This window comes from Excalfactoria chinensis, chromosome 9 (assembly GCF_039878825.1).
Source record: "Excalfactoria chinensis isolate bCotChi1 chromosome 9, bCotChi1.hap2, whole genome shotgun sequence".
Classification (NCBI taxonomy): Eukaryota; Metazoa; Chordata; class Aves; order Galliformes; family Phasianidae; genus Excalfactoria; species Excalfactoria chinensis.
Window position 1 is genome coordinate 306,911 of NC_092833.1, and position 27,109 is coordinate 334,019.

General features: G+C 46.8%; 3 protein-coding genes and 1 long non-coding RNA gene across 11 annotated transcripts in view; 2 read left to right on the forward strand and 2 right to left on the reverse strand.

Annotated features, from left to right (window-relative positions):
- The window catches only part of PPP2R3A (protein phosphatase 2 regulatory subunit B''alpha), a 51,386-nt gene extending 43,644 nt beyond the window's left edge, over positions 1–7,742 (reverse strand). For 3 of the 5 annotated variants that reach the window (XR_011904632.1, XM_072344221.1, XM_072344217.1), the window contains exon 1: positions 7,392–7,571. The gene's annotated coding sequence lies outside the window, so the exon portion shown is untranslated. Of the gene's footprint in view, positions 1–7,163; positions 7,285–7,391; positions 7,572–7,706 lie in introns of those variants that run through there. The other 2 variants (XM_072344218.1, XM_072344219.1) reach the window with 2 other exon arrangements.
- Positions 7,743–9,822: 2,080 nt separating this feature from the next.
- On the forward strand, positions 9,823–17,135 carry DBR1 (debranching RNA lariats 1). Its single transcript, XM_072344964.1, has 8 exons — positions 9,823–10,042; positions 10,111–10,235; positions 10,317–10,397; positions 11,196–11,281; positions 12,435–12,659; positions 13,392–13,472; positions 15,019–15,164; positions 15,688–17,135. Exons 1-8 carry the CDS (start codon positions 9,846–9,848, stop codon positions 16,355–16,357), a joined length of 1,611 nt encoding a protein of 536 aa, XP_072201065.1. The 5' UTR covers positions 9,823–9,845; the 3' UTR covers positions 16,358–17,135.
- LOC140256419 (uncharacterized) lies at positions 10,479–17,864 on the reverse strand. The gene is made up of 3 exons (XR_011904705.1): positions 17,728–17,864; positions 11,246–11,318; positions 10,479–10,615 (listed from the first exon to the last, which is right to left on the reverse strand). It is a non-coding gene; the product is annotated as an uncharacterized lncRNA (long non-coding RNA).
- Positions 17,865–18,016: 152 nt separating this feature from the next.
- Positions 18,017–27,109, forward strand: part of ARMC8 (armadillo repeat containing 8) — a 57,795-nt gene continuing 48,702 nt past the window's right edge. For all 4 annotated transcript variants that reach the window (XM_072344605.1, XM_072344604.1, XM_072344607.1 and 1 more), the window contains exons 1-2: positions 18,017–18,203; positions 20,351–20,427. In XM_072344605.1, the coding sequence (XP_072200706.1) occupies positions 18,159–18,203; positions 20,351–20,427 (122 nt within the window). In that variant the 5' untranslated portion in view covers positions 18,017–18,158. The remainder of the gene's footprint in view (positions 18,204–20,350; positions 20,428–27,109) is intronic.

Below are 27,109 nucleotides of genomic sequence, written 5' to 3' on the forward strand. Positions count from 1 at the left end.
ACACAGAAGAAATTCTATTCATGTAGAGATTATGCTCAAGTTAAGTAACTGAACAATGACAATCTGTAAACCAGGGGTCCGTCAGCCAGCAACTTGGCTTATGTGCAACAGTGTCTACAAGCTAGGAACAGGCCTCTGCTGCCTCTGAAAGCTTCACAGCAAGCAAAGCTTTTCCTTCATTTCAGGACTAGCAGCGCATTAGCTGTAACCCTAACAGGAAATCAGCCCTCTCTGCATCCATACACAGCAGAGGTGTCACTAGGTCAGCATGCTCACTTCAAGCAGAAGAGATGGTAGGGTAAGTTCTCCAGCTTGGCTACTTCTATAAAAATAACAGAGGAAAAGAAAAAGGAAGAAGAAAAATCAATAGCTTTGCCTTTTGACAAGTCATCAATGTGGTTTCAGAAGCTTCATCCCAGCTACATGATCAGGCTCCAGGTCCTACCTCTTAGAGGAGCTGGGTGTGCTGAAAAGCAGCTTAACTGCATCCTCTCATTTAGAAATGCTTGAATTTTGTTCAGATTTTACTGAACAGAACAGATCTGGCAGCAAATTATATTGATTATAGAAAACAAAAGCTGGCAAATAAAGAGATGCTTTCTCGCAAAGCACAAATTTCAGGCAGCCTTTGGTACTTTGGTAAACAGGAAAAAGTATCCACTTATATAAGTTCTGCAGTTCTACAAGCCATTACAAAATGGCACTGGACCTTGGGATTTATCACTGTGCTTCTTTCTATCTGGCTCAAGTCGTAATATTATCAACTGAGATTACAAAACACACATGTAAATGCAGACTAGGAGGATGGAGATCAGAATAGAAGAGGTGACTCAGTTGTTTGAGAGTTGTTGTGCAGCATCAGAAGGAACTGACACAGAGCCACGCTCCACAAAAGCCAAAGAACCTCAGATCCCATGGCCTCAAAGCACTGCCAGTCAGCACAGCTCGGGTGGTGACTGGTGATTTTATAAAGCACTCTGCAGTCAGTGGAAGAGTCATAGAAAATCTGGTATTAAAATCCTTGGATGTTCCACTTTTGATGGAACTGCTCATCTGCTGAACTGAGCAGAAATGTTACAATGAACCATTTACATGTTATGTTGATCCCCACCACAAAGGATCCAATCTACAAATGGCTATCACAATTTACCATCCAAAGCAGGCTACACATAAAACTAAAAATTTACCTTTTCTTCTCATACTGAAAAAGCCTGGGGCGAGAAAGGGAAAAAAATAAACTTGTTGGCTCCTTTGTTCTTTATTTCCTATTTTTTACAGCTTATAATATTGCTATGTCCTTAAAGGCAGCACATCTAATTAATCCAAGAGGACTTTTTGTTGTTGTTCATAGGGCTTAGACTGCCCCAGACCGTGCTAACTCTGCAGTTCTCATCACCCACAGGAATTTGACACACGTGCAAACATTCCAACTACAGTAAAAAATTTACCTGTGAAATTACAGGATCAGAGGCGCAGACATCACTTAAACTAGCAAGGTTTGAGAAACCGCAACAGACTGCAAGGGCTACAAGACCTGCCTTTACTCCTAACCCCTGTCAGGGGATCTGCTGTAGCCAGACAAACCTCTTTGAACAACAGCATATTCCTTATTGCATTTATTTTGAGTTCTTCAATACTGAATTACATTCGCTACAGAGAAGAGGTCGTCATTTCCGATTTGAGTACATTTAACACCAGCAAACAGGCACCAGATTTTCTTAAGATAACCTAGAAATATCTTTCAGGAAGAGGTATTTTCTCACCTGCAAATACAGGCACGTTATGATCAAACCACCTCTTAGCTTTCACCAGGATTTACAGATGGTCTGGAACACAGTTGTCTTCCAAGCCAATACTGCAGCCCTTTCCTGAACTTGGTCAGCATTCTTGCAAAGAAAACAAAGATGACGAGGGATTCATCTCAAGTCAGCTATCTCAAAGTAGAGTGTATTTTTATGATGCAGGAAGCCAAACTGCACACAAGATCCAGAATGGACAAATTCAGAAGTGAATTTCTAAAGTGCCTTTCAGAAACACCATGATGACACAGTGCTTTCACCTTCCAGAAATCTCAGAGTATTTTTCAGCTCAGACATTCTCAAACTGCAGCTCTCTCAAGCTCATGAGTTAATTCATATCTTCTCTCCTCCTTCCTCTTTCAAAAGGAAATGACACTATTTGTCCTTTGTCAGGACCTACGATGGAAAGTTCTAAACAAGTTGGAGATGCTCACACAGCCTCAGGAGAAAGAAACGGGCAACAAGAGTAATCCAGAGGGTTTGAAAAGCTTTTAAGTGATGAGACCAGGCACGATAAAGCATTTCAGGATCAATGAGAAGACTTGGGAAGAATAAAATAGTCCAAAAAATCATGAATGGCACAGAAAGGATGAATAGGGTCTGACTGCTCATCTCTTCCAGTACAAGAGCTAGATGTGACTGAGCAGTGCTCCAGGAACCAGGCTACAAACAAGCACATGTGCACAGCAAACCTGCACAGCTCCCATCAAAGTACATCACAGACACAGAAAGGTTCTGGGCAATCCAGGGGTTCTGTTTTAATATTCCCTTTAATACCACCAAATAGCACAGGAACCTGATGCAACTCAATCATATTTTGATTCTACTACTCTCATTTTGCAATTCTTAGCATATATTGCCACTTCATTATTCAGTTCCAGATCATTTGCAACTGTTGAGCAACACAAGCCTGAGAACAGATCTCAACGGGGTTGTGCCTGCGATTACTCTTCACTAGAAAATCTGACATTTCTTCCTACACTTTAACCAGGTATTGGTTAATTAATTAACTTACCCTCCTACCGCATGGCAGCGTTTTTCCTTTAAGAAGAGTTAATAAAAACTTTGTGAGACTCTCCAATAACCCAGAAACAGCAGAATACTTGCTTGTCTTTCACACTTTTTTGCTGAATTGCTTCCAACCCTTAATTTCTCCACCTGAAGTGAGACTTCTGCATTCTTGCCGTGAACCACAAAGGTCATAGCAATGGAAGAACTAACCGAGGCATACCTCCAAGCAGACGTGACCTTGAGAATCACCATCTGTGACAGGATGATAAATATTGCTTTACAGTCAATAGAATCCAGAGACGTCAGTTTTCACACCTGGAAATCTATTTCAATAGCTTTATGCTTAAAAAACACCAAATGCTTACTGAAATACAGCATGCCCCTGTTTACTGCAGCATAAAACAAACCCAACGCTCAAAAAGATTAGGGCTGGCATCAGTAACAACAGCCTACACTGCTCTTTTAAAACAAACTTGGCACTGCCCCCTAAACTATTGTTCTGAGATACTGATTTGCAGTCAGTGAGCACAGCGTTACTCAGAGCGATCCCCTCAGGTTAAGTCACAGTGTTATCTAAGGCTCTAGAGCTGCTATACTCTTCACAAACATCAGCACGCAGGGTCTCTGAAGGCAGCTATACCAAAATGATTGCTAAGAACATACGTAGGAGCCTTGATGAGCTTTTTGTTACTGGATGAGTGGGACAGCTACAATTACCAAGGAAAGTTTCACCCTTCTCAGTTTTTCAGAAATACCTTCCTACAGCTTTCCTTCTGCAGGGATTTGGAACCCAAACTGACCAGGCAGGAATGCGTCCCACGAGACTGGTTTCCAGTTATACAGATGAGACAGTAGGAGGCTAAAAGCTCAGGCAATTTTTTTTGCATAACAACCCAATAAGTTCAAATAATTTGCCAACTAATTCTCGTTCCTCTGTCTGCTTAGAACTATCAGTTAATCTTAGGTTATTTAGTATGCCCCAATGTATTAACAGACATGACAAAACTTAGCAAGACACAGGTAAAGATATCCTGTAGGACAAATGAGCCCCACTTAGCTTTGTTATGCTGACAGAAAATAAGGTGACCAACCAGAAGACACTGGAAGTGGAAAAGTTTCAAAAGCACATAATTAGCAAGGCTCGGGGCAGAGGTCAGAAAGCCAGCTTGATTAAGTAATGTGTCTGTGGCTGTTTACATCCTTATAAGGAAAAAATAACTTCATATTAGCAAGATGTATTTAATTTCCCTGGAAACAGTTAATTTAGTATCAACAATATCCAATGAATTTTCACAAATTAAAGTGATTTTATTGAAGTGTTAAGAAAACAACAAGAAAAAAAGGAAGAGTGTCCAAGTGTCCAAGATGGCGTTCCCTCAGTCCCTGCTAATGAGGTCAGCATTTACAGGTCTCACAAAACCATCCTGGAAACTGACAAGTTTCTCGCACAGCAGCCCATCCACCTGCCAGTTATTACCTGCCAGCCAAAACTGATTTTTTAATTCAATAAATTAACAATATTTTCCTTCCTTACCCATGTATTCTGAGCTTACACACATCTCACTGCTGCCTTCCCTGACTTCACATCTCATCTGTACCACCACCACACTGCTCATTTCCCCAGGGGTTCAAATAGATTCGGTACAGCTCTTTGCCTGTGATGAGAATCCATTTCTCCAAGGTAATCCCAGCTCCCGACCCAGCACTGCACACCTTCAACAGGTCAGCAATGAAAAGAGAGAAAACGTCAAGCTGGGAACAACACTCCCGTTTGTGCTGTGCCCATCCTCTCCTCTGAGGCATAATCACAGGAGCAAAGAGTAAGCAGCCATTTCCACCAGTCATACCTTCCACAAGCCCATTCCTGCCAGCCTCCACTCATGCTCCCAAGACAGCAGCTGTTGAAATGTAACAAATTAGGCCAAAAGGTACAGCCTGTCCCAGCATTCAAAAAGTCTGGCACTGCTACAGCTTTTACTGCTTCTGACTCGGATAAGCCTCACCAGAGGCACAGATCAGCCTGATCAAAGCAAGAAGAAAATGAAGGAAGCTTAACTTTTCTATCCCTTTCCCTCCACCGAGGAAAACAAGGAGTGTTGTAACCTGACATCCCTGCAGGACAGAGGCAGTCATTTCCCTTGTTTCTTTTATAAAGTGCCCTGGGTTAGTAAAGATACAAGTTCTACCCATTTATCTCTGTGTATTTAAAAAGAAGCAGATTAAAATGATACACAGAAGAGAGATGAATACTAAGTGCAAAGAGCCTCATTCTAACTTCAATGAATAGCAATCAGTGTTCACATTCATGAATATGAATATCTATTAAAACGAATAATCATTTTAATAAGCTTTCTTACGTCTATGACCTCATCTATTGCTTAGTATCTGCTATTCATACAGCATTCTACAATCAGGATGATTAATTTCTCTATCAACACAGTATTCATACATTTCTTTAACTTATTTCCCCAACTTCTCATAAAAGTCATGAATTCATCTCCATTTTACCCGGCAAGAATCATGGCAAAGAAGAGTGCACCAGTCTGTAGTGCCTACCTAGAAAAGCTGAAGGGTTGATTTTTCAAGGCATGGGATGCTACAGAACATTTCATCCACCAAAACACAACAAACTGCTCCATTGCACCTGCCCACACTGTTGTAGCTACAAATCAGATCCAGAGACCTAAGCGCAAGGAAGAATATAATAGTGGACTTGGTAGAAGAAGCTCATCCTGTAACATATATGAACCCAGCTCTGTGAGACAGCTCTTAAGTGCCTTAATTATGAATAAAAAAAGTCTCCTTCATACCACAGTTTTAATTCACTGTCCAGTTTTGTCCAGAATTGGAAAGCAAGTTCCAACCTCTAATTTAGTCTTCAAAAAGGTGCAGTTCTGTGTAACAACTGAAAACCTAGTTATATAGGGAGAAAATAGCATGCGGTCATTTAGGATGGGATTGGGAAGCGCTTACAAAAGGCAGTGAATTACAGCTGTAGGGAATCTCTGTAACTTTACCAAGATATTCCAAGTTCAGAGTGACTGAAGTCACATCTGTGTAATTCAAGGGAGCGGAGGTTTGCAGGAAGGATAGAAAAAGGTCCTTCAAGAAAAAACATGGAAAAAACAACTTGCACCGTGCAGCACCATATCTACACCTCTGTGGCTACTGATAGCGAACTTTAAAGACCACTGGGCCCTGCTACAGCAATCTGCATCGCCCACATCACCATGTTCACCACCTGTACTGCAGGCTGCAGACAAAGAATGGAACACGCGTTGCCAGGGCAGCTCTCAGTACTCACGTATCTGTTGACTTTAACTTGAGGCACTCCGACCACAGCTACCTTTAACGCTGTACCTCTGTGCAAAGTATGAGAGCAAGATAACACATGACAGCAATTGTAAAAGTCTAGGTAATGGAAACTGGCCACGTGCCATCAGGGAACTTCAACTCTTCTCTGTTATTTTGTACACAGGCAATTGTTGCTTCAACTTCTCAGAATCCAACAGGCATTATATAAGTTACTTTACAAAACCGAGAGTAGCCCAACAGTACTGTCAATCTCCTCCCAGTTTTCATGAGAATAACCTCCCTCTACCATAACTGGTGGGGGCAGACCTAGCAGCGTCAAAAGATTCACAAAAGCTAATCACGAGCAGAAGGCTATTTTAAGTAGATGCCTGTAAAGTTTATTTCTTGAAGCAGACATCAGTTTGCTTATACACTCACCAATAAAACCCCTGGGCTTGCAAGCAGCACTCACAGCAAACGGCGTGGGGACCCCCGGCTGCTCTGTCATTACCTCCTCTCCACACCAGCTGCCTTTACAGGGAGAGCGGGCGCAGACAGCACATCTCCCCGTGCTTCCTTCTTTAGTGTGAAGAACAGAGGTAATAAAACCAGCCCTGGACTTCACAATATTTACATAACGTGGGACCAGCACAGTGTGTGATGACCTTCAGAGACTTGCTCCGGTAAGAACACGTCCTTCAGTAAATTATTCCATTATTCAATCACAACTTTACAAGTTTATGCCCAGCTTAATCTCGGGTTTGTCTGCCAGGGAACCAGCGAATCCTGCAGCCAAAGCCGCTCCCTTTCTTGCTCAGAAATTACTTTCTCTGGCTTCATAGAAAACACTCCAGAAAAAATACTAATAATAAAATAGGGAAAGCCTTCTTTTCGTAACCGCCGGAGCGCGGAGCTCAGCGGGGCTCAGCGGGGCTCAGCGGGGCTCTGCTTGGCAGCGCTTCGCCCCAACTCCCCCGAGCCGACGTGCAATGGTTTTCACAGCTCACAGCCGCGCGAGGTGAGAAGCGTTTCCTCCCCACCCGGCTCAGGACGCGCTACCTGCCAACTCCGCCGAGCTCCGCTCCTCCCGGCCCGGCCGCCCCCGCACGGCCCCGTCAGCTCCGGGACACCCCGCCCGGCAGCGGATCGCTTCGCCGCAGACATCGCGCCCCACGGCCCGCCCGGCACCTGCCCCCGCTGCCGGGCCCCGAGAGGAGCGACCGCCGCCCCGGCTGAGGGCGGGAGGCCCGGCCCGGCCCGGCCCCGCTCCGCACGCCCCGCACCTACCCGCCAGGGCAGCGCCCCGTCCCATGCCGGCACCACCGCTCCCGCCGCCGGGCGCGCTCTGCTGCCCGGCCCGGCCGGCCCCTTCCGCGCAGCGGGGGGGCCCCGCCCCGGAGGCGCGGCGAGCGGGCGGCCCCGCAGGTCGAGGCCGGGCGGTGAGGAGTGGGAGGCGGCGGCGGCGGAATGGCGCTGCCCGCGCTGAGGGGAGAGGAGAACGGCCCCCCACCACACCCCCCGCTCGTGCACGCGCCGCCCCCTCGCTTCCCGCCCTTCGCCCCTCCTCAGCCGTGCCTCAGCGCTCAGCCCCGCGCCCCTCACCCGCGCCGGTCCCCCGCCGTCGGCTGTCGTTCCCTCGGCTGTCGTGCCCTCGGCTGCTCCGGCTGGTTGCTCCGGCTGTCGGTTTCAGCCCGCTGCGGCTCGGGGCCGTCGGCGTCCTCGCACAGAACGGAGCAAGCGAAGAGGGAGGAGAGCAAAAGCGCGGCCGTACCGTACCAGACACGGCTCTGTGCGGGCGGGAGGTGACCGAAGGCACCACGACAGCCCTGCAGAGGAGCCTGGAGGCGCTTAGGCCGATCTCATTGCTTCTTTTTGTTTCCTCGGATGGGCTCTGAGCTGTCGCTGTGTTGCAGCAGTCCCACCCTGCTGTCCCACACACGTACGCACCGTGCTGCTCAGTGGAACACCTCCGGCTGCTTCACACACTGTCACCTTCCCACCGCTTCTCCCCGTACCTCTTCCAGTCACACCATCCCTCCCCAGAAGTCAGTGGCAGATGCTCACTTTGCTGCTCTCTTCATTGCTTTCTAAATGTGATTTTATATCTTCAGAAGTGCTACCGAGGTCTTGACAGGGAGTTCTCCGGGAGTTCTCAGCATTCTCAGATGTGAGGGGTGCAGCCCTGTGTCCCCTCAGCCCTCATCCTCATCTCTCAGCAGAGAACAGCAGTACATCTGTGGCTCTACATTGCTGCTGCCTGATCAGGAAGAAGAGAACCAAACACTCCGCTATCGGTGCAGGCAGGAAACAGACGAAAGGGCACATCATGTTGGATATTAGGAAGAATTTCATCTCAGACAGAGCAGCGAGGAGCTGCACAGCTGCACAGGGAGGTGGGGATCACCATCCCCGGAGGCGTTCAGAGCTGTGGAGATGTGGCGCTGAGGGACGTGGGCAGTGGGCACGGTGGGGAGGGCTGGGTTAACTCACCGCTGCTCACCCTGTGTGCAGTAATGTGGCTGCTTCCCTTTGTGGTCCTGCTGCTGTGGAAACTTCAGATCAGTTGTACTCAACATCCACGGTTGAGTTTGGCAAGTTAAGCTGCATGATGAATGGTGTATAAAGACAAAAACGCTGCAGAACAAAAACGTACGGACTCAGCTCAACACCAATTTACTGGCGATAAGTGGCACATGGGGATGAGAAATGAGCCAGAGACAACAAACCCAAAGACAAATGGAAGACAGCATCAGCTTGCCTTGCCTGGCAGCGGACTGAGCTGGGTGGGGAAAGGCAGGAAAAGGCGAGTCTGACTCAGGGAAGGAAAGGAGAGGACCTGGCTGGCCAGGGAAGCAGAGTGAGGAGGCATCTCCTAGAAGCCTCAGGAGGATACAGAGGTGGCACAGCCCAGGGGAGGTGGCACCTTCTGAGGCTCAGGGCCTTGCTGCCCACTACCTGCAGCCTCCCAGCATGTCTGTGGGGTGGCAATGTGAGGGGCTGCTGTCCCCGGGGGAGCTGAGAGTCCCAGCAGCCACCAGAAGAGCCGAGTGTGGCTATGGACAATTTGCTGTTTCTCTGAGGAATCCGGGCATTGGAAGCCAGGAGAGCTTTTCACTTCAGATGAGCTTGGGCAAGAGCCCCACAGCACACAGTGACACAACGCTGTGACATTGTGGAGCCGTTAGAGAACACTCTTGTTTTCTTAGTAACCAAAGAGAGGCCGCTGTGTAATATTTGCTACTTCAGGGGAGCAGGAATGTCGACTCGGTTTCATGATTACAGGGTGAGCAGCAGCGAGTTAATGCCAAACTGTGTCACCGCAATTGTGCCCAATCCCTCGGGGCTGTTAAAACACAAAGTGGAAAAAGTCAGGAGCGCTGTAGTGCCGTGACGCAGAATGAGATGAGTCAACCCACCGCCCCGCACAGCGAGGAAATCGCTGCTCTGCAAAACGACTCCTGGCAGCCTGCAGGGAAAGCGAAGGCTCCAAGCGCCCCTGGCCCTGCTTGGTGCGGAGATAGGATAAACCAGCCAAGCGCACACCGTGCTGAGCCGCCCGCCGCCCCGGGACTCGGCGCACTCCGTCCGTACCGCGAGCAGAGCCGGCCGTTGCAGCCGGAGCTCCGCCCCCCGCTCGGCTCCCGCGGACCGAGCCCTGCTCGCGCCCGGGCAGTGCGCAGGCGCCGCCAGGCGGTGACGCAGAAGTGTCGCGCGGCGCCTGCGCGGTGTGGCGGCGGCGGGATGAAGGTGGCGGTGGCGGGGTGCTGCCATGGCGCGCTGGACAAGATGTACGAGACGCTGGAGCTGCTGCAGCGGCGGCACAACGTGCGGCTCGACCTGCTGCTCTGCTGCGGCGACTTCCAGGCCGTGCGCAACGAGGCGGACCTGCGCTGCATGGCCGTGCCCGCCAAGTACCGCCACATGCAGACGTTCTACCGGTGAGTGCCGCCGGCTCGGCCCGCCCGGCCCCGCCGCCCCGCCGCAGCGTGCCGTGTCCCCCCCGCAGGTATTACTCCGGCGAGAAGAAGGCCCCGGTGCTGACGGTGTTCATCGGCGGGAACCACGAGGCCTCCAACCACCTGCAGGAGTTGCCCTACGGCGGATGGGTGGCGCCCAACATCTACTACCTCGGTACGTGCTGCTCCCCTCCCTCCGCTTTCCCCCCCGACGCCGTCCCCGTTCCCGGCCGTGACGCGCCGCTCCTCTCCGCAGGTTACGCGGGCGTGGTGCGGTTCCGCGGCGTGAGGATCGGCGGCATCTCGGGCATCTTCAAGTCTCACGACTACCGGAAAGGTACGGCAGGAGAGAAGGCCAGCCCGGGTGGGATTCAGTTCTCTTCAGCTTTATGTGTATGTGTGTGTCCAAAAGCTTGGGGCCAGAGATCGGCTCACAAATGACAACGGGAGTCAGCAGGTGGGCAGCTCAGTCTGTCTCACTGCTAAACGTGTGGCAGAATGGATGCTCCCTTCCTGGCGTACTGCTCTGGAGGAGCTTTGGAGGTGGCTTGCAAGCTGCCAAGAACAGAGTAGTTTTTTGGAATGCTTAATTCTGTTTAATATCCATAGGTTTTAACTAGATTTGTTGCTATTGACTACATGATTTCTTCATCTAGATATTGCTTGTGAGAGATGAGACTTGAAATAATAATGCTATTGAGAAAGTAATTTTACAGTTTGTTCTCTGATGCCTTTTTCTTCTTTCCAACTCCTGTACATTCTGTGGCTCAGTTGGTGTGTGCGTGCAGGTGTAGACCTGATGGAACACAGTGCCCAGGGCACCAGTGGAATCATCATCCCTGCAGGTGGTCAAGAGACATGGAGATTATGGCACTGAGAGACATGGTTCAGTGGAGATGGGTCAATGGTTGGGCTTGATCTTAGAGGTCACTTCCAACCTCTATGATTCTGTGATATTAACTGGCTCAGGTAGACATGTATGTTGTGAGGCTGTGCAGCAAATAGCTCTCTGTTATAGGAATGTGGTGCAGTGTGACTGAGTAAAGGGTATGGGAAGTAATGCAGAGTGCTGTCTTACTTTACGTGAGGGGTACAAAATTCCTGTCGGACAACTGTTCTTTTCTCAACATTTCAGGCCACTTTGAATGTCCACCATACAACCAGCAAACAATCAGAAGTGCTTACCATGTCAGGAACATTGAGGTCTTCAAACTTAAGCAGGTCGGTGCAAAGTCTGTTGGTTTTTGTTGTCTGTTTTCTAAAAACAACAAACAAACCAATGGTAAATGTTATTTGTTAACTGGAAAGTGAGATGCTACAGCTGTTTTGAACAGCATGCTACTAGATAATAATTCATACAAACAAATCTCTGACAACTTTAACAGGTCATTTTATGCTGCTTGTGACCCCACTGCTACTCCTGTTAGTCCTCCTCTACCAGGCTGTGCAGCTGTGCAAATTTGATCTGAGTCAGGCAGAAGAGGGAGATACTTTATAAATGGGCTGAAGCTGGGAAGGGAACAAGTCCAGCTATACTCCAGCCATTCAGATTTGTTAGCTTTAGGAAGATGTGTGTTACTTTGTCTAATGTTTGAGCTGGTTGATACAATGTTTATTAATCAACCTTGAACCAGCTGGATGAGCTGATCTCAAACTGCAGCTGTTGAGGGTTTTGTTTTTTTTTTTTTGCTCCTACAGCTAGAAATGCAAAGTATGATTTGCTTTATTATTGATCCTACTCCCCTCTTTGTCATAAGGGCTGATCTGTGGCTAAGAATGCAGTGTGAATACATGTATTTATGAGCATCTCGTGAATGGTTATTCAGGTAGCCATTAGGTGCTGAAGTGTTTAGAAGATACAAATACAGCTGATGGAAATACATTGAATGTTGAACCAAGATGTACCTAAGACACTTGACTAGACTTGTAAGGGATTCTCCCTTTGAGGAGGAATATTATGCTTAACCATTATCTCTTCTAAACAAAGCATGAAAATATCAGTGAGGAAGATGACGACTTTGATGGTATGTACTTACTCTGTAGATCTGGTTTTCAGTCTTTTCCTAAGTGCCTGATGCTTACTGTAATGATCTCATCTGTCTTACAAGGTAGTATATGTAAAACACAACGGCCGGCCCCAAGGTGCAGGCAGGGTGACCCATGGAGACTAGAGACCTCCGACAGCCTCAAAGGCACCTACAAGTTGTGCTCGCTGTTACGTTTCATCCCTTTGAAAAGGCAGCCAGGTGCTCACAGCTAACCGTATCCAATCTGAAGGAGAGCACTTGCTATTACACACTGTCTTGTCGTGTTTCATTTTAAAATTTTTCTTGCTAGTGTTTTATTTACACTGTATGTATTTTTTGCTTGATAGTTAAAACATCCAATGGACATATTTATGTCTCATGATTGGCCACGGAGCATATATCACTATGGAAACAAGAAACAGCTGCTTAAAATGAAGTCCTTCTTCCGCCAAGAAGTGGAGAGCAACACATTAGGAAGCCCTGCTGCTTCTGAGCTTCTGCAGCATCTGAAACCTAATTATTGGTTTTCAGCACACCTCCACGTTAAGTTTGCAGCTTTCATGCAACACGAGGTAAAGAATAAAACCAAGAGTGTCTTGTAGTCTGGGTGTGTCAGAGTTCTAACGCAGGTAGTCATGTCCAGAAATGCATCTTCTTAATGTGTGTTTGCTTAGTAGTTAATATTCAGCTTGAGTCCCAAAGCATTAAGTGGTCCTGAAATTACTAGCTTATGTAAATTAGAGATGTTATAAATTTGCCACTTCATTTTCTTCAGGAGCAGAATGAAATAACTCAGGTTACTGCACTTTGCACTTCTGAATTTGAACTTTGCAGAAGTGCCTTTTTCCCCCATTTTACTGGGGAAGGATAAGACTTCAAAATAAAGGTAGAGAAGCAAATGAGAAGGTAGTAGTGAAGCTGAGATGGGAGGGTACCTTTCAGTCTTGACCAATGAAGCTGTCTGCTTGCATAAGAATAAAACTCTAGATCTTCTGGACTTGAGTCTGTTTGTAATGGTACTAAAGGTTTTCTTTTGGCATCAAAACTAGACGTTCCCGGCTGCCTTGTTTGGGGGAGGCCTGTGGCTCTTTAGCTTGCTGCTATCAGTGTTCAAATTTTTGTTAGACTTTTGCCGATGTCTGTCCTTCTCTTTATCCTTCCATTTCTTTCTTTTAATCCTATGCTGCTTCTCCGTTTCAGAAACTATTTCTGTGTGTAGAATGTGCCTTTAGATTTCTGTATGTGACTTTTTGTAGTAGTCAAGTCTCATATAAATGCTAATGACCTGTAACTCTTTTTCCTAGACAAAGTCCAAAGAAGAGCTACCAAAAGCAACCAAGTTTTTGGCTCTGGATAAATGTCTGCCTCACAGAGACTTCTTGCAGGTGATGACTGTATGCTGCGGGCTTTCCTTCCAAGTAATTTAAGAATCTGTCTGGACTGCGAAGTGCTGTGCTCAGATATAAGATGAAGAACAGTTCTGATAAATGGAGGAACTGACAAGAAACTAGGAATGGTGCATGGGCAGAATTGTCTTTGTAGATATTGTTCTTCCAAGTAGATCTGGTGTCCTGTCTTGTGAGTGAGATGTTTGCTTTCACCTGCCTTCCAGTTTAGAACAGTCACTTTTCTTAATAGATCAGTAGCTCTACTTTAATCTGTATTGAATCTCCTGTTGTGTGTTTCTGATAAATGTCAGACTTAAAATGAAATCCTGTTTTGAGCTCTTCTGCTGCTCTCTTGAACTAGTTTGGGTCAGGTAGCGACTTCCTTCATATCTGGATTTATGACATGATCCTGTTTGAATTCTTGAGCTGAGCACTGTAATTTGTTTCCAGTGGATTTCATGTGGTTTCCTAGGAGCATGGTTCTACTTCAGTTTGTCTGGTGCTAGGAAGGGTGATGGAAGGCTGTAGGGGTCTTTAACGAAAGCGTCAAGCTTGTTTTGCAAGTAGAAGATAATGTTCATGTCCATAGTCTATGTGTGCTGCCTGCAGTGCCATCTGCAGAAACGGATGAATCTGAAGCCCTTTGATATGAAAGGAGGGAGCTACTGAGAGCTTATTCTTCAAATACAGTCAAGTCTTAGTTTTACTTTAAAGTGGCTTTTATTTGTTGACTTAAAGGTAAGCTGATTAGTTATCTGTCTTTAGGACATAAGGTAGGATCTATTTGTCCTGGCTGCTTTTGAAGATGGGAGAGAGTCTGAGGATGGTGGGCGTTTACTGTATGAAAGCACACTTAGCTGCCAGTTCTTGCTTAAAATCCCATAGTGAAACTGATCTACAGTAAGACTGCTTCTGCAGTCGGTCATCCACCTGTGTTTAGCTGTTCTGAACTAACATTAAGAAATTGAACTGCTTCATATGTTATTTAAAATCAGAGCTGTCTGCTGCGGTTTGGCTCATCTGAATTGTTTGATTTGGGTTGATGCCACTGAAGACGAAGTGATTTGAGCTTCGATATGTTGTCTGTTGAGAATTTTGTAAAATAATTGATGTTAACCTCGTTGCTGTGCTGAGAACATACATAGCAAAATAACCACTGCTGTCAGTGCTGTCCATGGCTCTTCTCTAAGAAGACACAGTCTAAATTCACGCCTTCTAAAATGTCTTGACTGACCAGTAGCTGGCAGCAGTGAGAAGAGAGATGATTTTTAATTGCTCTAAGGTGAAAAAAAAAAAAGTAAAATAAGAGAAATGTTATGGAAGTGCCTCTTATAATGATTGACTGTCCTTTCTTTCCCCTTCATGGCAATGAATTCCGAGGTATGGCTGACTTGAGAGGACTCGTTTGATTGAGACTACTAGCTCAGTGTACTTCAAACTTGATTAAAACTCTGTACCATGAAAGTAACACTTCAAACTTTAATCAGTTTCTGGTATTGAGAGAAATATCTAATCTCTTCTTTTGTTTGTTTCTTTTGAACAGATAATAGACATCGAGCATGATCCTACTGCAGGTGACTCACTGGAGTATGATGCTGAATGGATTGCAGTCCTCAAGGCCACCAACAGTCTGATTAATGTGACTCAGAGCTCATGGAACATGCCTGAAAATAATGGCCTCCATGCAAAGTAAGTAGCATGCAAAGTAGAAAGTGAAGCGTGACTTAGGGAGGCTGGAATTATATGTATTTTATTACTGTGTTTCTCTGTTCCACAATCTCTAATGTCTTTAGGATTTGATAAATGCCTTGGCAAACAAAGGAGATGATGACAAGCTGTGCTCGTAGAGCTTACAGCTTCCTCACTACTCTACAAGGGCAGTTAATTTTGTTTGCAAACTTAGCACCATTTGCAGATCCAAAAACACAAGGTGGCTGGTTACTTTGTCAGTTACTGTGCTACTGAAAATCAGGCTGGATTATTGGGGGGGGGAGGGTGAATGCTCACTGGATCAGCTGGTATGATACACAAACCCAGCTGTGGAGAGCAGTGTGTCAGTATTGCCCTAAGGTAATGTGCCTTCCAGGAAAAAAAGTTGGAGAAACTGTGTAAGGTGAATTTGTCACCCATGTTTACAAGTTTCTCTTTGCAGCGGGAGTGGAAAAAAGCTTTTGATTATCTGTGCACTTTTTAACTTGATGTACTTATTTAGGTGGGATTACAGCGTAACGGAAGAGGCCATCAAGGAGGTATTAGAAGAGCTGAATCATAACCTCAAAATTCCTTGTAACTTCACCTTGACAGCTGCTTGTTATGATCCCAGCAAGCCCCAAAAAAACATGGAACCAGTTCATACCATCAATCCACAGACCACTGAGTTTTGTGCCCAGTTTGGCCTCACTGACATCAATAACAGAATCCAGCAGGTTAAAGAGGAGGGCTCAGTACGTGGAGAATATGAAGAGGAAGAAGAGGAAATGGACAGTAGTGGGTCAGCAGAAGAACCTAGTGAATACAATACTGATAACTCTGGGCTTTCATCCATTAATCCAGATGAAATAATGTTGGATGATGAAGGTGGAGATGAAGATCTGAGCACGTGTTCTGTAGATCCTTCCCCCGATCATCCTCCTGAGTTTTCTGCAAGTTTTTCTGACATCAGGATCATGCCAGATTCCATGGCAGTATCATCTGATGATGCTATGGACTCCACTAATGAGGAACTGGAGAAATCTGGTGTGAATAAGCAGGTGGAAGAGAAGAGCTTGACTGAGAGACCTTTAAAGCGAGTTAGTGGTAGTGAAAATGGGAACAGTGGCATTAAAATTAAGAGAAGGAATCAAGCCATCTATGCTGCAGAGGATGAAGATGAAACAAAATAACACTATATGACGTATAACTAAGTTCTCTCCCCACCTTTTTATGCAATAGTGGTGAGAACTATGGTGAACTTCTCATGCTTTTAAAGCTATTTGATCTTAATCATGCTACTTCCTTCAGCTGAAGAGGCACAGCGTACTTCTTGCAGGGAAGAATGTTCTGCTAGATTAAACGTTTAAGTCACAAGTGAGATCCTGTAACAAAGGACTTTGTCAAAGAATTTAAGAGTCATGTATGATCAGTTGATTTTTGTTTCAGTTCTTGTTTACTGGCTTTTACTCAGTATCCTGTGCTGTGCTGCCATACAAGATTCACCGTGCTTGTTTAACAAGAGCTCTTAAACTGCAAGTGAAATCAAAGTGAGGGGATGTCTGACTTGTGAGATTGAACTATTTGCTTTTATTGCTTTTGTCTTGTTTTATACTGATATATGTATATTTTTAAATACAAAGTAGCATATGCAATAACTCCATGGACTAAATGTGAGAGCAGAATTCCCAGGATAACAAAACAGCAATAGAAGAGTGAAGGCTTTGTTTCTGGTGACATTTGTGCTGTAGAAAAGCTTCATGGTCATAAACAAAACTATGCGGATTGTCTCTAGTGTTGGATTCTAACTTTTTTCTTTAGTACAGAACCATGTCTCAGTTTGTAGCGTGAGTTTTATGAGGACCATGGAGGACTGTGTCTGTTCTTAAACAACTCATGCTGTTCCTTCAAAGTTGAGAAACATACCTTAACATTAAAATGCAGCTATGGAGCTTCCTAAACGTGACCATCAGCACTGTCTCAGTTCTTACTAGTTAAGGTTGTGTGATCATGTAATCTGATAGTAAGTTGCTTGAGACAGCAATGCCTACTGTTTAGCCTACGCTTTCAGCTGCCACTCTATTTGTTAGTGTGTAACTTGCCCAGTTCTTAAAGCTTAGATTGGAATTTTCCTAAACGCCTTTATAAACCTGAGAGAGAACAAGAGCTGCCAGGATACAGATCTTGAAAACTGAAGTTTTATTTCTACCCTTAGTCTTCTGTATGCTCTGAATTGAGTTGCAGAGCAGGTGGTGACAGAACGAGGGGAAATGGCTTTAAACCGAAAGATGGTAGAGTTAGACCAGGGACTGGGAAGAGATTCACCACTGTGGGGTGGTGAGACACCGGAGCAGGTCACTAGTGAGGCGGTGGGAGCACTGCAGGCCAGGCTGCATGGGGCTGTGAGCAACCTGGGCTACGGGAGGCGTCCCTGCCTATAGCAGGGGGTTGGAGCCGGGTGACCTAAAAGGCCCTTTCCAACCCATTGTGTATTTCTACACACATATTTAATGAAGCACATTAGCATCCCCTAAGCAGAGTGTGGATGTAACGCAATTAATACCTGCTTTTTCTAGCACGACCCCCCGCAGCTCCTCGCGGCTATCTGCGCCTCCCGCTCCGCTCCGCCACAGCCTTGTAGGTGTAGCTGGCGGTGGTGGCCGTCGCTGTGATGCCCGAGCACCTCACACGCGCAGCCCGCTGCCGCCCGCCGCTCCGGTCTCCGCCGGCCTCTCTGGGGCGGTGGCGGCGTGCGCGTGCGCGTCGCGCCGAGCCTATCGCGCACGCGCCGGGCCGGCAGCAAGCGGCGCAGTTTCTGCATCGGCCGATTCGCCGCCCGCGAGGCTGCGGCGCTCCGCCCACCCTCTCGCCCCCCCTTATCCCGCTCGGCGGCGCAGCGCCCCGCGATGAGGCCGTGCCCGGCGGCGGCGGTAGCGGCGGCGCGCGCGTGAGGGCGCCGCCGGCGGAGCTGTTGGTGCTGCTGCGTCCGCCAAGATGGCGTGCGTGCTGGAGGCGCCGCTCCGCATGAGCGTCCTGTCGGTGAGTGCCGCGGTCCCTCGGCGCGGCCGGCGGGGGCCTTCGGAGCCGGGGCGGGGAGGCGACCGCCCGCCGCGGGGCCGGGCCCGACCTTGGGCTGCGCGGGCGGCGAGGAGGGCCCGGCACCTGTCCCGGCGCTTTGTGCGGCGTCGGGGGGGGCAGCGGGGCCGGGCCGCGGCGTGAGGCGGTTGGCGGTTGTGCGGCCGCTCCCCCTCGCGCCCCGTCCCGACAACTTCTCCCCGCGCGGCGTTTCTCGCGGTGCCGCCCTCCTCTCTGCGCTGGCGGCGCGGCACCTCACGGGTCGCTCCGCCGTATTTCTCCCCCTCTCCCCCCCCACTCGCTCCCGCTCTTCACGCTGCCGCCGCTCCCCGCCGCGCTGCGGGTTCCCTCCAACTCCTCCGGCGGTGCCGCGCGGCGGCGCTCGGCGGGCTCCGGGCCGACCCCGCGTGGCCCTGCCCGCCCCCACGCGGCGGGGCCGCCCGCGCCCGGCGCCGCTCCCTGGGCCGTGCAGGGAGGGGGCGGGCGGGCAGGGCGCTGTCGCTGCGGATCGGCGCTGACAGCCGCCGCGCGTTGCCCTCCGTAAGGTCGGCGCCCGCCCTCCGAGACGTGCTGGGCGCTGCTCTGAGCGGCTGCCGGCCGCGTGTCTCCGGCGGGGGTTTGTTACCGAGCGAGAACCCCGCGAAAATGACGGTGTGCGGAAATAGTGCTTTTCTGGGTCCTGCCCGGAGAACTTGGCCTGAGTATGAACAGCCTACGGACATCCCTGTGCGCACTGCAGCCCCGGGTTATAAACGAGGCTCCCCCAGCTGATAAACCAGGATATTTTAGAAACAGAAAGCAGAGGAATCTCCAAAATCCAGAGTGTCTCTATGGATAAGTGTGTGGAGCAGGCAGATGGAAGTCCCGTGTTGTCCTCAAAGCTATTCTTTGCTACACAGAGGATTATAGGATTTCCCAAACTGAAAAGGGCCCATAAGGGTCATCAATCCCAACTCCTGGCTCCACACAGCACCACCCAAAAATCAGACCATAAATCTGAATGACTTACCGGTAGGACTCACCTGTAGGACTTACATAGCACAATTGAAGAGTCATCTTGTAGGCTGGGTGCTCCTGCTGCCTCCAGGTCCTCCTTTCAGTCTTCTGTGAGACCCCAGCGTGCTGCTGGCAGTTCTGCTGTCTGCAGGAAAAGAGGCACAGCTTTAGCCAAGAGTGGATGCTTGCAAAGCAGCGGAGTGTTTGTAATTCCTTTATAACTTTGTTCAAGTAAAACTGTTAATGGGAAGAGTATCATAAAATGCTGAGTTGTCAAGAAAGAAATTAAAAAAGTGAGATAATGGAAATATATTGTCACGTGTTTGTGAGAATCCAGTGGGAAAATTACCTTCCCCTTTCCCACCCATGCTTTTGGAATGCTTTCCATCTCCAACTTTGGATGTTCTCAAACAGAATAAGTCATTGGTGCACAAGTGTTTGGCTTGCAAGCACGGTCCCTCTGCTTAGATGAGAGCTCACTTTGTCTTACCCAGTAGGGATGGGGATGTCATGGAGAACATTGTGCTGCTGCCCACTGGGGCTGTGTGTGACGGCAGTGGGTCTGCCAGGTGACTGTCCCTGCAGTGTGTGAAAGCGATAAGGCACCCTACAGCAAAATGTCTTAATGTGAGCTTCCTTCTCTTCACGAGCTTGTTTGTCAGCACGGTTCTTGAGCAACAGTAACAGCTCTTATCAAGTTTTTCTTGCAGGAATTGGTGGTTGTTTTTCTTTCTTTCTGTGTAGTAATTGAACACAATAAAATGGGAATTGAAGGTAGTGCTGATACCTGAAGGAGACCCCTTCTGTGTGTCCTGCTCATAACCACACAAGCACCTAGCAGCACTCCGTTAACTTGCTTTGACTTGCAATGTGCTGCTACCCACGTTAAGTACATCTTTAAGTCACGCTTAAACACAGGGTTAATTCTTTGTGCAGATGTTGCCCGGCAGTAACATGCTGCGCATTTGAATATGATCCTGTGGTTTTGCTGCTATCTTGCCTGGTAGGTTTCGACAAGCAACAGACTTGCTTTTGCTTTAGTTATTCCTGCTTATCAGCCATTCTATGAATTGATCAAAACTAATTAAAAAGGAGTTGTTGTTTTTCCTCTGCAGGAGGTAACAGCCAGCAGCCGCCACTACGTCGACAGATTGTTTGACCTGGATCCCCAGAAAGTCCTGCAAGGTGTCATGTAAGTTATCTGAAAGGCTTTGGGGCTGTTGGTTAAGCATAAGCTGGGTTAGCTGCAGTCCTGCTAGGACTGTCTGTCAGGGGAAAGAAGCTGTATCTCTTTTGAGAGATCTTGCTGGAGATTCTAATACTAACATGATACTGGTTTAACGCCCTGTTACTTTGTGGTGCATATAGCCAGCCTCCCAGTTGGCAGCAATGAGTTCAGCAAACAGTCAGAGAAGGTTTTCAATCCATTCTGCTTTCCTCTTGCTCTCGTCCTCTGTCAAGTCATCACACCTTCTCTTTTGTCTTCCCCTGCTGCTATGGCTGAGCATTGATTTTTTTCTGATGCATGGCTTCTGTCAAAATGAAGGGAACCGCAAGGAGAAAGAAAATACTTCCATAGAAATAAATGGTGATGCAAATTATATTTCAGTATTTCTCTTGCATGCCAGTGATAGTGGGAATGATGGAAAGATTAAGTAGAAGTTTTGCCCTGCTGAGTGGGTAGTAAAGCTGATGCAAAGGTCTGTTTCCTTGCTGTCTTTGGGCTATGTGCTTTCCATTGTAACTACACAGCAAGTCGCTTCCCACATGTGACTTTGGTGACACTGGGCCTTCTCTGCAGCTTGCTGGCTGTGGCTGACTGGCAAAACACCAGAACCAAGTGGATCAAAAAGCCAAGGCTGCTGGTTATGTCGTTTAGGGCAATGTGAGGTGATTCCATAGTAGATTTAAACAAAAGAAAAGAAGAAAAAGCATTCAGGAAGGTGTCCTGGGGATGGGGTGGACAACTTACCATCATGAGTATTCCCCTGAAATGCATGGGAACCAAAGCAGGTGTTCATATAGATGTCTTGGAAGCTTTCTTTGTGGAAATATCATCTTACCTGTCTGAAAACGTCAGGTACGTTACTGACCGTATTCTCAGGTTCTCTGCTGTTCCCTGTAGAAGAGTCTGGCATTTCTTCTACCCCCTGTTCTTGCTCCTTTGCTCAGGAAGCTGAGTTGGATGCTCTCAGGGGTGAGGATGTTTCCATATGCCCATTGGGCTGCTGAACCTTCTTGGAGGTGCTTGCAGTGTGGGGCGGTGCTCCCCACCTGCTCTGCTCTCTTCTCCTATTCACTGCAAGCCACAAGCATTGGGATCCCTTCCCCTCACTTTCGAGGCATTATTTTCATCTTTTGCAGGGATGACCCAGAACCAAAAGTCTTGGGCAATCTGTTTGTCTTAGCTTGCATTTGAAATTCTTTGTGTCGTCTATGTATGACAGTGAATTTTATGCTGAGCTGCCTTTTAATTTTTCTGTGATCTGGAATAAAATTAACTGATCAGGGTAACTATCTTGATGGGCTCCTCCAGTTAGTTCATAATCTGTTCATTTAAAGGCAGCAAAATACCAGTTTATTTCACAATAGCTTTCTTTTCTGGATGCCAGCTCAGTGCTATGCTGCTTTGTGTCATGAAGCTCTCTGAGCTTGCATCTGGTCTTTGATCACATAGCTATTTCAGCTCTTCCTTCTTCTTCAGTACCTGGGTGTGTCTGCTGTGATACGGTCTTTGCCTTTTGGTACAGTGAGGACCACCAGCCAGTGTCTTTGAGGCTGAGATTTGTACAGGAGCCGTTTCTTCTCAAGCAGATGCTCTGAAAAATGGTGAGATTGTAAGCAGTAACTGTAAGGAGGGGTTGGAAGAGCTTTCCTTTTAGTAATGGCTCAGTGTTGTAGGGGTTCAAATAACTGCTTAGGAACTGCTGAAGGAATTTACACCAAAGTTACCTTCCCTTAGACCTTTTAAAGCTACGCATCTGACAGGACAAGTGCTTCTGAAGAGTGCAGGGGGGAAAAAGGAGGAAAAAAATCACAGGGCAGATCTGGTTGGTAAGCTCAGTTTGTGACTGATTCAAAACCTCCTTCTGAGAGTACGTCTTTCTTGATGTTAAAAATCCTCTGTGGGGGGTTTGTTTTCCAATTAGTGGTTGGGTGTGATACAGTCCAATTTAAGATAGAAAGAAGCTTCAGTCGGAGATTCTTTGTGGGCAGAAAGATACAGCTTTGTCCTTCTTCCTTTGCCTTGGGCTGTCTGAAAATGTGTCGAAGGTGGAATTAGCTGATATGGGGGTGAGGTGGGGTAGAAAAGGGTGTTGTGGTGGCAGAGGCGTGTTTCCGAAGCTCTTCCAAGTATTCTGTGGAATTCACTGAAAATCTTTGGTTCCTGAGATATGCTGCTTTTTTTCCTCCTGCATCCTGGCTGAAAGTGTGGATGACCTAGATTTGTATTTTGATTGATGGCACTGTATGAATATCAAGGATCAGAAAGGGCTGTCTTAAGAGGCTTTGTTTCTGCAGATTGTTTTTAGTTACAGTAGCTCTGTTCTTCGTGTGCTATTATAGAAACTTAAATGAGTAACCCGGGCTTGGGGCTTTCTTTTAATTGCCTCCTTTTATATTTTAATGAAAAGCAACTTCTGAATGAGGTTTGATAAAGGTAAAATACAGCTAAATGCTTCCTGGACTTGAAAATCGTGCCAGTCCAGTTGTGGTCTTGTAAATGAAGAAAGCTTATAATTACATATTCTGAAGGTTTATAAACTACCAAATCTCATCTCTTTCTTTTCCCATGAGTTGTCAGAGGAGTAATGTTCAGAGCTGGCTTTTGCCCACACAACAAAGTCCTGCCTTGGTGAGGGGCTTTTTGTTTTTCCTCTTGTTGGGAGAAACTATGGTCCAGTTTTACATGGAACTCTTGTTTGCATCATTTCTATTACTTTCATCTGGGTATTAATATTTTGGAAGGAGAGATTTGTGCACACCTGCCTGTGAATTGGTGACTTCAGGATTTGGAATTTGGGGGTTTGTTACAAGGCTGATTTACAGCCTTTTACTGGAGCTGAAAATGTGCAGGGCCCATTTCTGCATATCCACGTCTGTGTGGAAGTGTGTGTTCACCTCTATAAATGAGGAAGCTTAAGGTTGTAGTTTCCTTCTGTAAACGTAAGCTGTACGTTGAGTCCGTGCTTATGCTTGAGAGGTCTTACAGGTTTGCTTTGTGTCTACTTAAGTGCTCTTCTAAACCTTTAATCTTCTGTGCTACTGCCCTACAGTTCACATTTTCTCAGATGCGCTTTGCCTGCGTTTGGCAAGGTCAGCAATAATGTCAGGTAAGCAGCCACTCAACATATTCAGTGTTGAGAATCCATAGGCTACCCCAAGCTGATGTTTTAAGTGATTAAAGGCTGTGTTCACTCAGAAGTTCTCTTCAGTACTCCGTCATTGTTGGCAGAGGAGCAGAATGTAGACAGCTCTGTAAATTTCTGTGCTGTTTAAAGAGCTCCATCCCAAGATGCTGGCTGTGACAACAGTACATGCTTTGCTGTGTGGCAGCATTTTAGGCTACCAGTTGCTTTTCACCCACTCTTAATCTCAGGACCACTTTGTTCAGGTGCAAGACTGATGCCTATTTCTGCCCGCTAATTTCTTTGCTGGTCAGAGACTTGTTTGAGAAATGTTTTGTCATGCTTACAGTTAGCGTGATGTCTTCAGAGAGGCAATCTGTCATTTCAGACAGTGATGTAAATGCCATCTCAGCGGCTGATTTTGAAAGGAGCCTTCTTTCTGAGAAATCTGGCTTACTCAGCGTCCCAACTGTTTCTCATCAGGCTGTTCCCCTTAGCGATCATAGGGTGTCATCTTGTAAGGCTTGTGAATAGTCATTGTGGTGTGCTGAGGATTCCCATGCTACTGCCATGTCTATCCTTTTTGGATGGGCTTCACCCAGGCAGCTGCCGTTACCAGACAAGTGTTTTCCAAACTTGCATGAACATTTTATTTCTCGGGAAAATGAAGGAGTTGTCCTATAGGAGTAGTGCTGGGTGCTGAAGAACCACTGTCAGAGCCTATGTTTACTGTATCTTCCCTTTTCCCCGGTAGCCATGTACTCTGGTGGGAGTAGTGGTACAGATCTGTGCAGCATATTTAATTTGTTATACATATGTTTCCCACGCAGTATGATTTTGAGCGTCTGAGAATGTGTTTTTGATATGGAGGTTGGCAGTGGATCAGAACTTGTGGACTGCTTTGAATCAGACAGTTACGTTTTGGGGTCTCTGCAGGCTTAGGCTGACAGCGTCGTGGTGGTTAGTTGTTCTGCTTGGTGTTTTGAAGGCTGTGAAAATGATATTTGGGTACAACCAAAGTGTGGTTGGGCTAACCTGGCTTAAGTCTTGGTATGGAAAATCAGTTATGTGTTAGAAGCTCCTCTGAGGGGCAGTGGACTGGCACTTGTGTTTGGCTGAGGATGATTCTGCCTTCTTCAAACAGAAGGCACCAGAAGGCAGTCGCAGACCAGGAAAAAAAAGAGCTTCTATTTTAAGTAGTCACACTGCTCCTGTGGGACCTCTTGCATCTCCTGTGGGCAGTTGCTTTGAAATAATTTGGAACACCTCAAACTGTGTTTATTACGGCCATCTTTTTCATTTATTTCTTCTTGGATTCGTAAAAGTGTTCCAGGCATGATTAGGTGGCTATAAAATAACCACACGTGCCTGCAGGGAAAGCTGTGTGTAATGTGAACTGCAGCTTCGTGGGCTGGGAACAGAGGGAATTCCATCTCCAATGGAACACTGAGAAGCCCATCAACCAGGTGCCAAGTGCCCACTTCTGCCTCTCATTCTCACTGCCCTGTCATTCTAAGGGATGAACAGCGCATCCCAAATGTACGCAGTCACATTTGCCACTTCTCCCTGGGCAATTCTGGGCTTGAGTTTTGTGCAGGAGTCATGTTTTGTTCTTTGCATACATCCTTGCCTTGGTTTTCACCTGAAGGACTCTGTGAGAGCAGATGAGTTTTTAGAGCGTTGTTCCTGTTATGCTTTGCCTCTGTACATTTGCAATCCAGTCAGTTGACCTACTTGGTGTGGTACTCTGTGATAAACAGCTATTCTTTCAAATACAGCATGAAGCTTTCAGGTGTAATTCTTCAGGTCAGGACTTTCATCCACGAGTTATGTCATCTTTAAAGTGTTTTTGTTCAGCATCATTCACGTGCTGAGAGAAGAGGCTCCTGATTCTCCTGGTGCTGCAGTTCTTGAGCTGCAGGATGGGCTCTCTGTGGCCTGGAAATAGGCCGCCTGTTCTTTAGGTTGTGGAATATGGCAGGGAAGTTTGTGCAGGTTTAGGTGAGGGGGAGCTGGGAGCAGTGCCCTGTTTCAGTGCTCCCCTTCAGGAGGTAAGCTGAGGAACGTAATGGGCAGGCTGAAAATGAAAGCATCTCAAACGTTGTTTGGGAATGAAGTTGTGTTCTGGGAGGAGTGGTTTCCAACATAATAGCTTTTGTAGAGACAGGTGGAAATATAATGTAGGTATGTAGGGAAGAAATGAAGCCATAATAAAGACTTCTATCTTTGAAATATTTTTTGCCCATTTGCACATGCTTTTTATTACAACAGAAGGTACAAATGCATAGCACTGCAGTTTTCTAATAAATTATGTAACTCCTAACACCAGAGATGGACTAAGTTATAGGAAATGAAGTATGGCTGTTGCATTTGGCTAGAAGTGATCAGACTACGAGGGTTGTTTAATGCTTCAAACCTTGCCATTGCTACTCACAGCGCTGACAGTTAATGAATCTGTTTCAGCACTGCTGTCAGGGCATGGAGCTCCTCCAGCGCTGCTCTCTAGGTGCCAACTTCTGAGGTGTAGTTACTGTCACAGGGATGTTGCAGGCTGTAAGCAGGGAAAAGGGAGAGACGTCTTTCATCAGACTGGCTTATGTAGCTGGAGAGCAGGAGGCACTTGAGCATGGTTCACAAAGGTCTCAAGGTCTGAGCGGTGAACTTTAGGCTCAGCTCAGCAGTTGAATGCTTAGATACCTCAGATTTTGACTTGTTTCTTATCTGTTAGACAACTGCAGAGAGATGGTTGTAAGGGAGAGAAAGATAATAGGCAAAGTAGGGAGAAATAGTGACGCTGTGCCCTTTGGGTGTGTAGGGGAGTTAAGAGTCAGCTGTAATTTGGGCTTGAGAGGAGAGTGTGCCATAGAATCAGCAATGCTACTGAGTTTGTGATGCTTTGTATTTGGTATTTGATTTTTGTTCTATGATTGTGGTTCATATTGATCAGAGTCAGCATTAAAAATAGTTTCCTTTCCTTTCAAAACATTTCATTTTCAGTTTGTAGTGCAGGACTACATTCTCCCAGCTTATCTCCTTGTTAAGGGTCAGCATTTCTAGCAACGTACAAAGGATAGAACTCTATTTACATGTATTTGCCTACCAGCTGATTAAAATGGTTTTAGTGTGTATGCTGTTCTGCTAGAGCTCACCTGATGATTGCAATGTATTGGGATTTGGTTTTTTCCTCTGTTGGCAAAGGAAAGGAAGCAGGAGGGCTGGCTGCTGAAATTACAAACATGTTTCTAACGTGCGTTGTCTGAAATGTCCAGTAATTTTCCTCCAAACATAGAATGGGAAAGTCTGAATATTGGTAAACTGAATTTGTTTGGTTTTAGTGAGTATTTACTGTCTCTCCTTTGAAAAAGGAAACAGAGGCACACATAACACATATGGAGGTCAGTGCACTCAGTCAGCTGATGGATGTTTGGAGCTGAAAATTGCGGCTGTGCTTCAATGCAGGAAAGATTTGAGGCTGCTATCTAGTAAATAGTAGCAACGTCAAGTGAACAGATCTTGTTGGTCTTT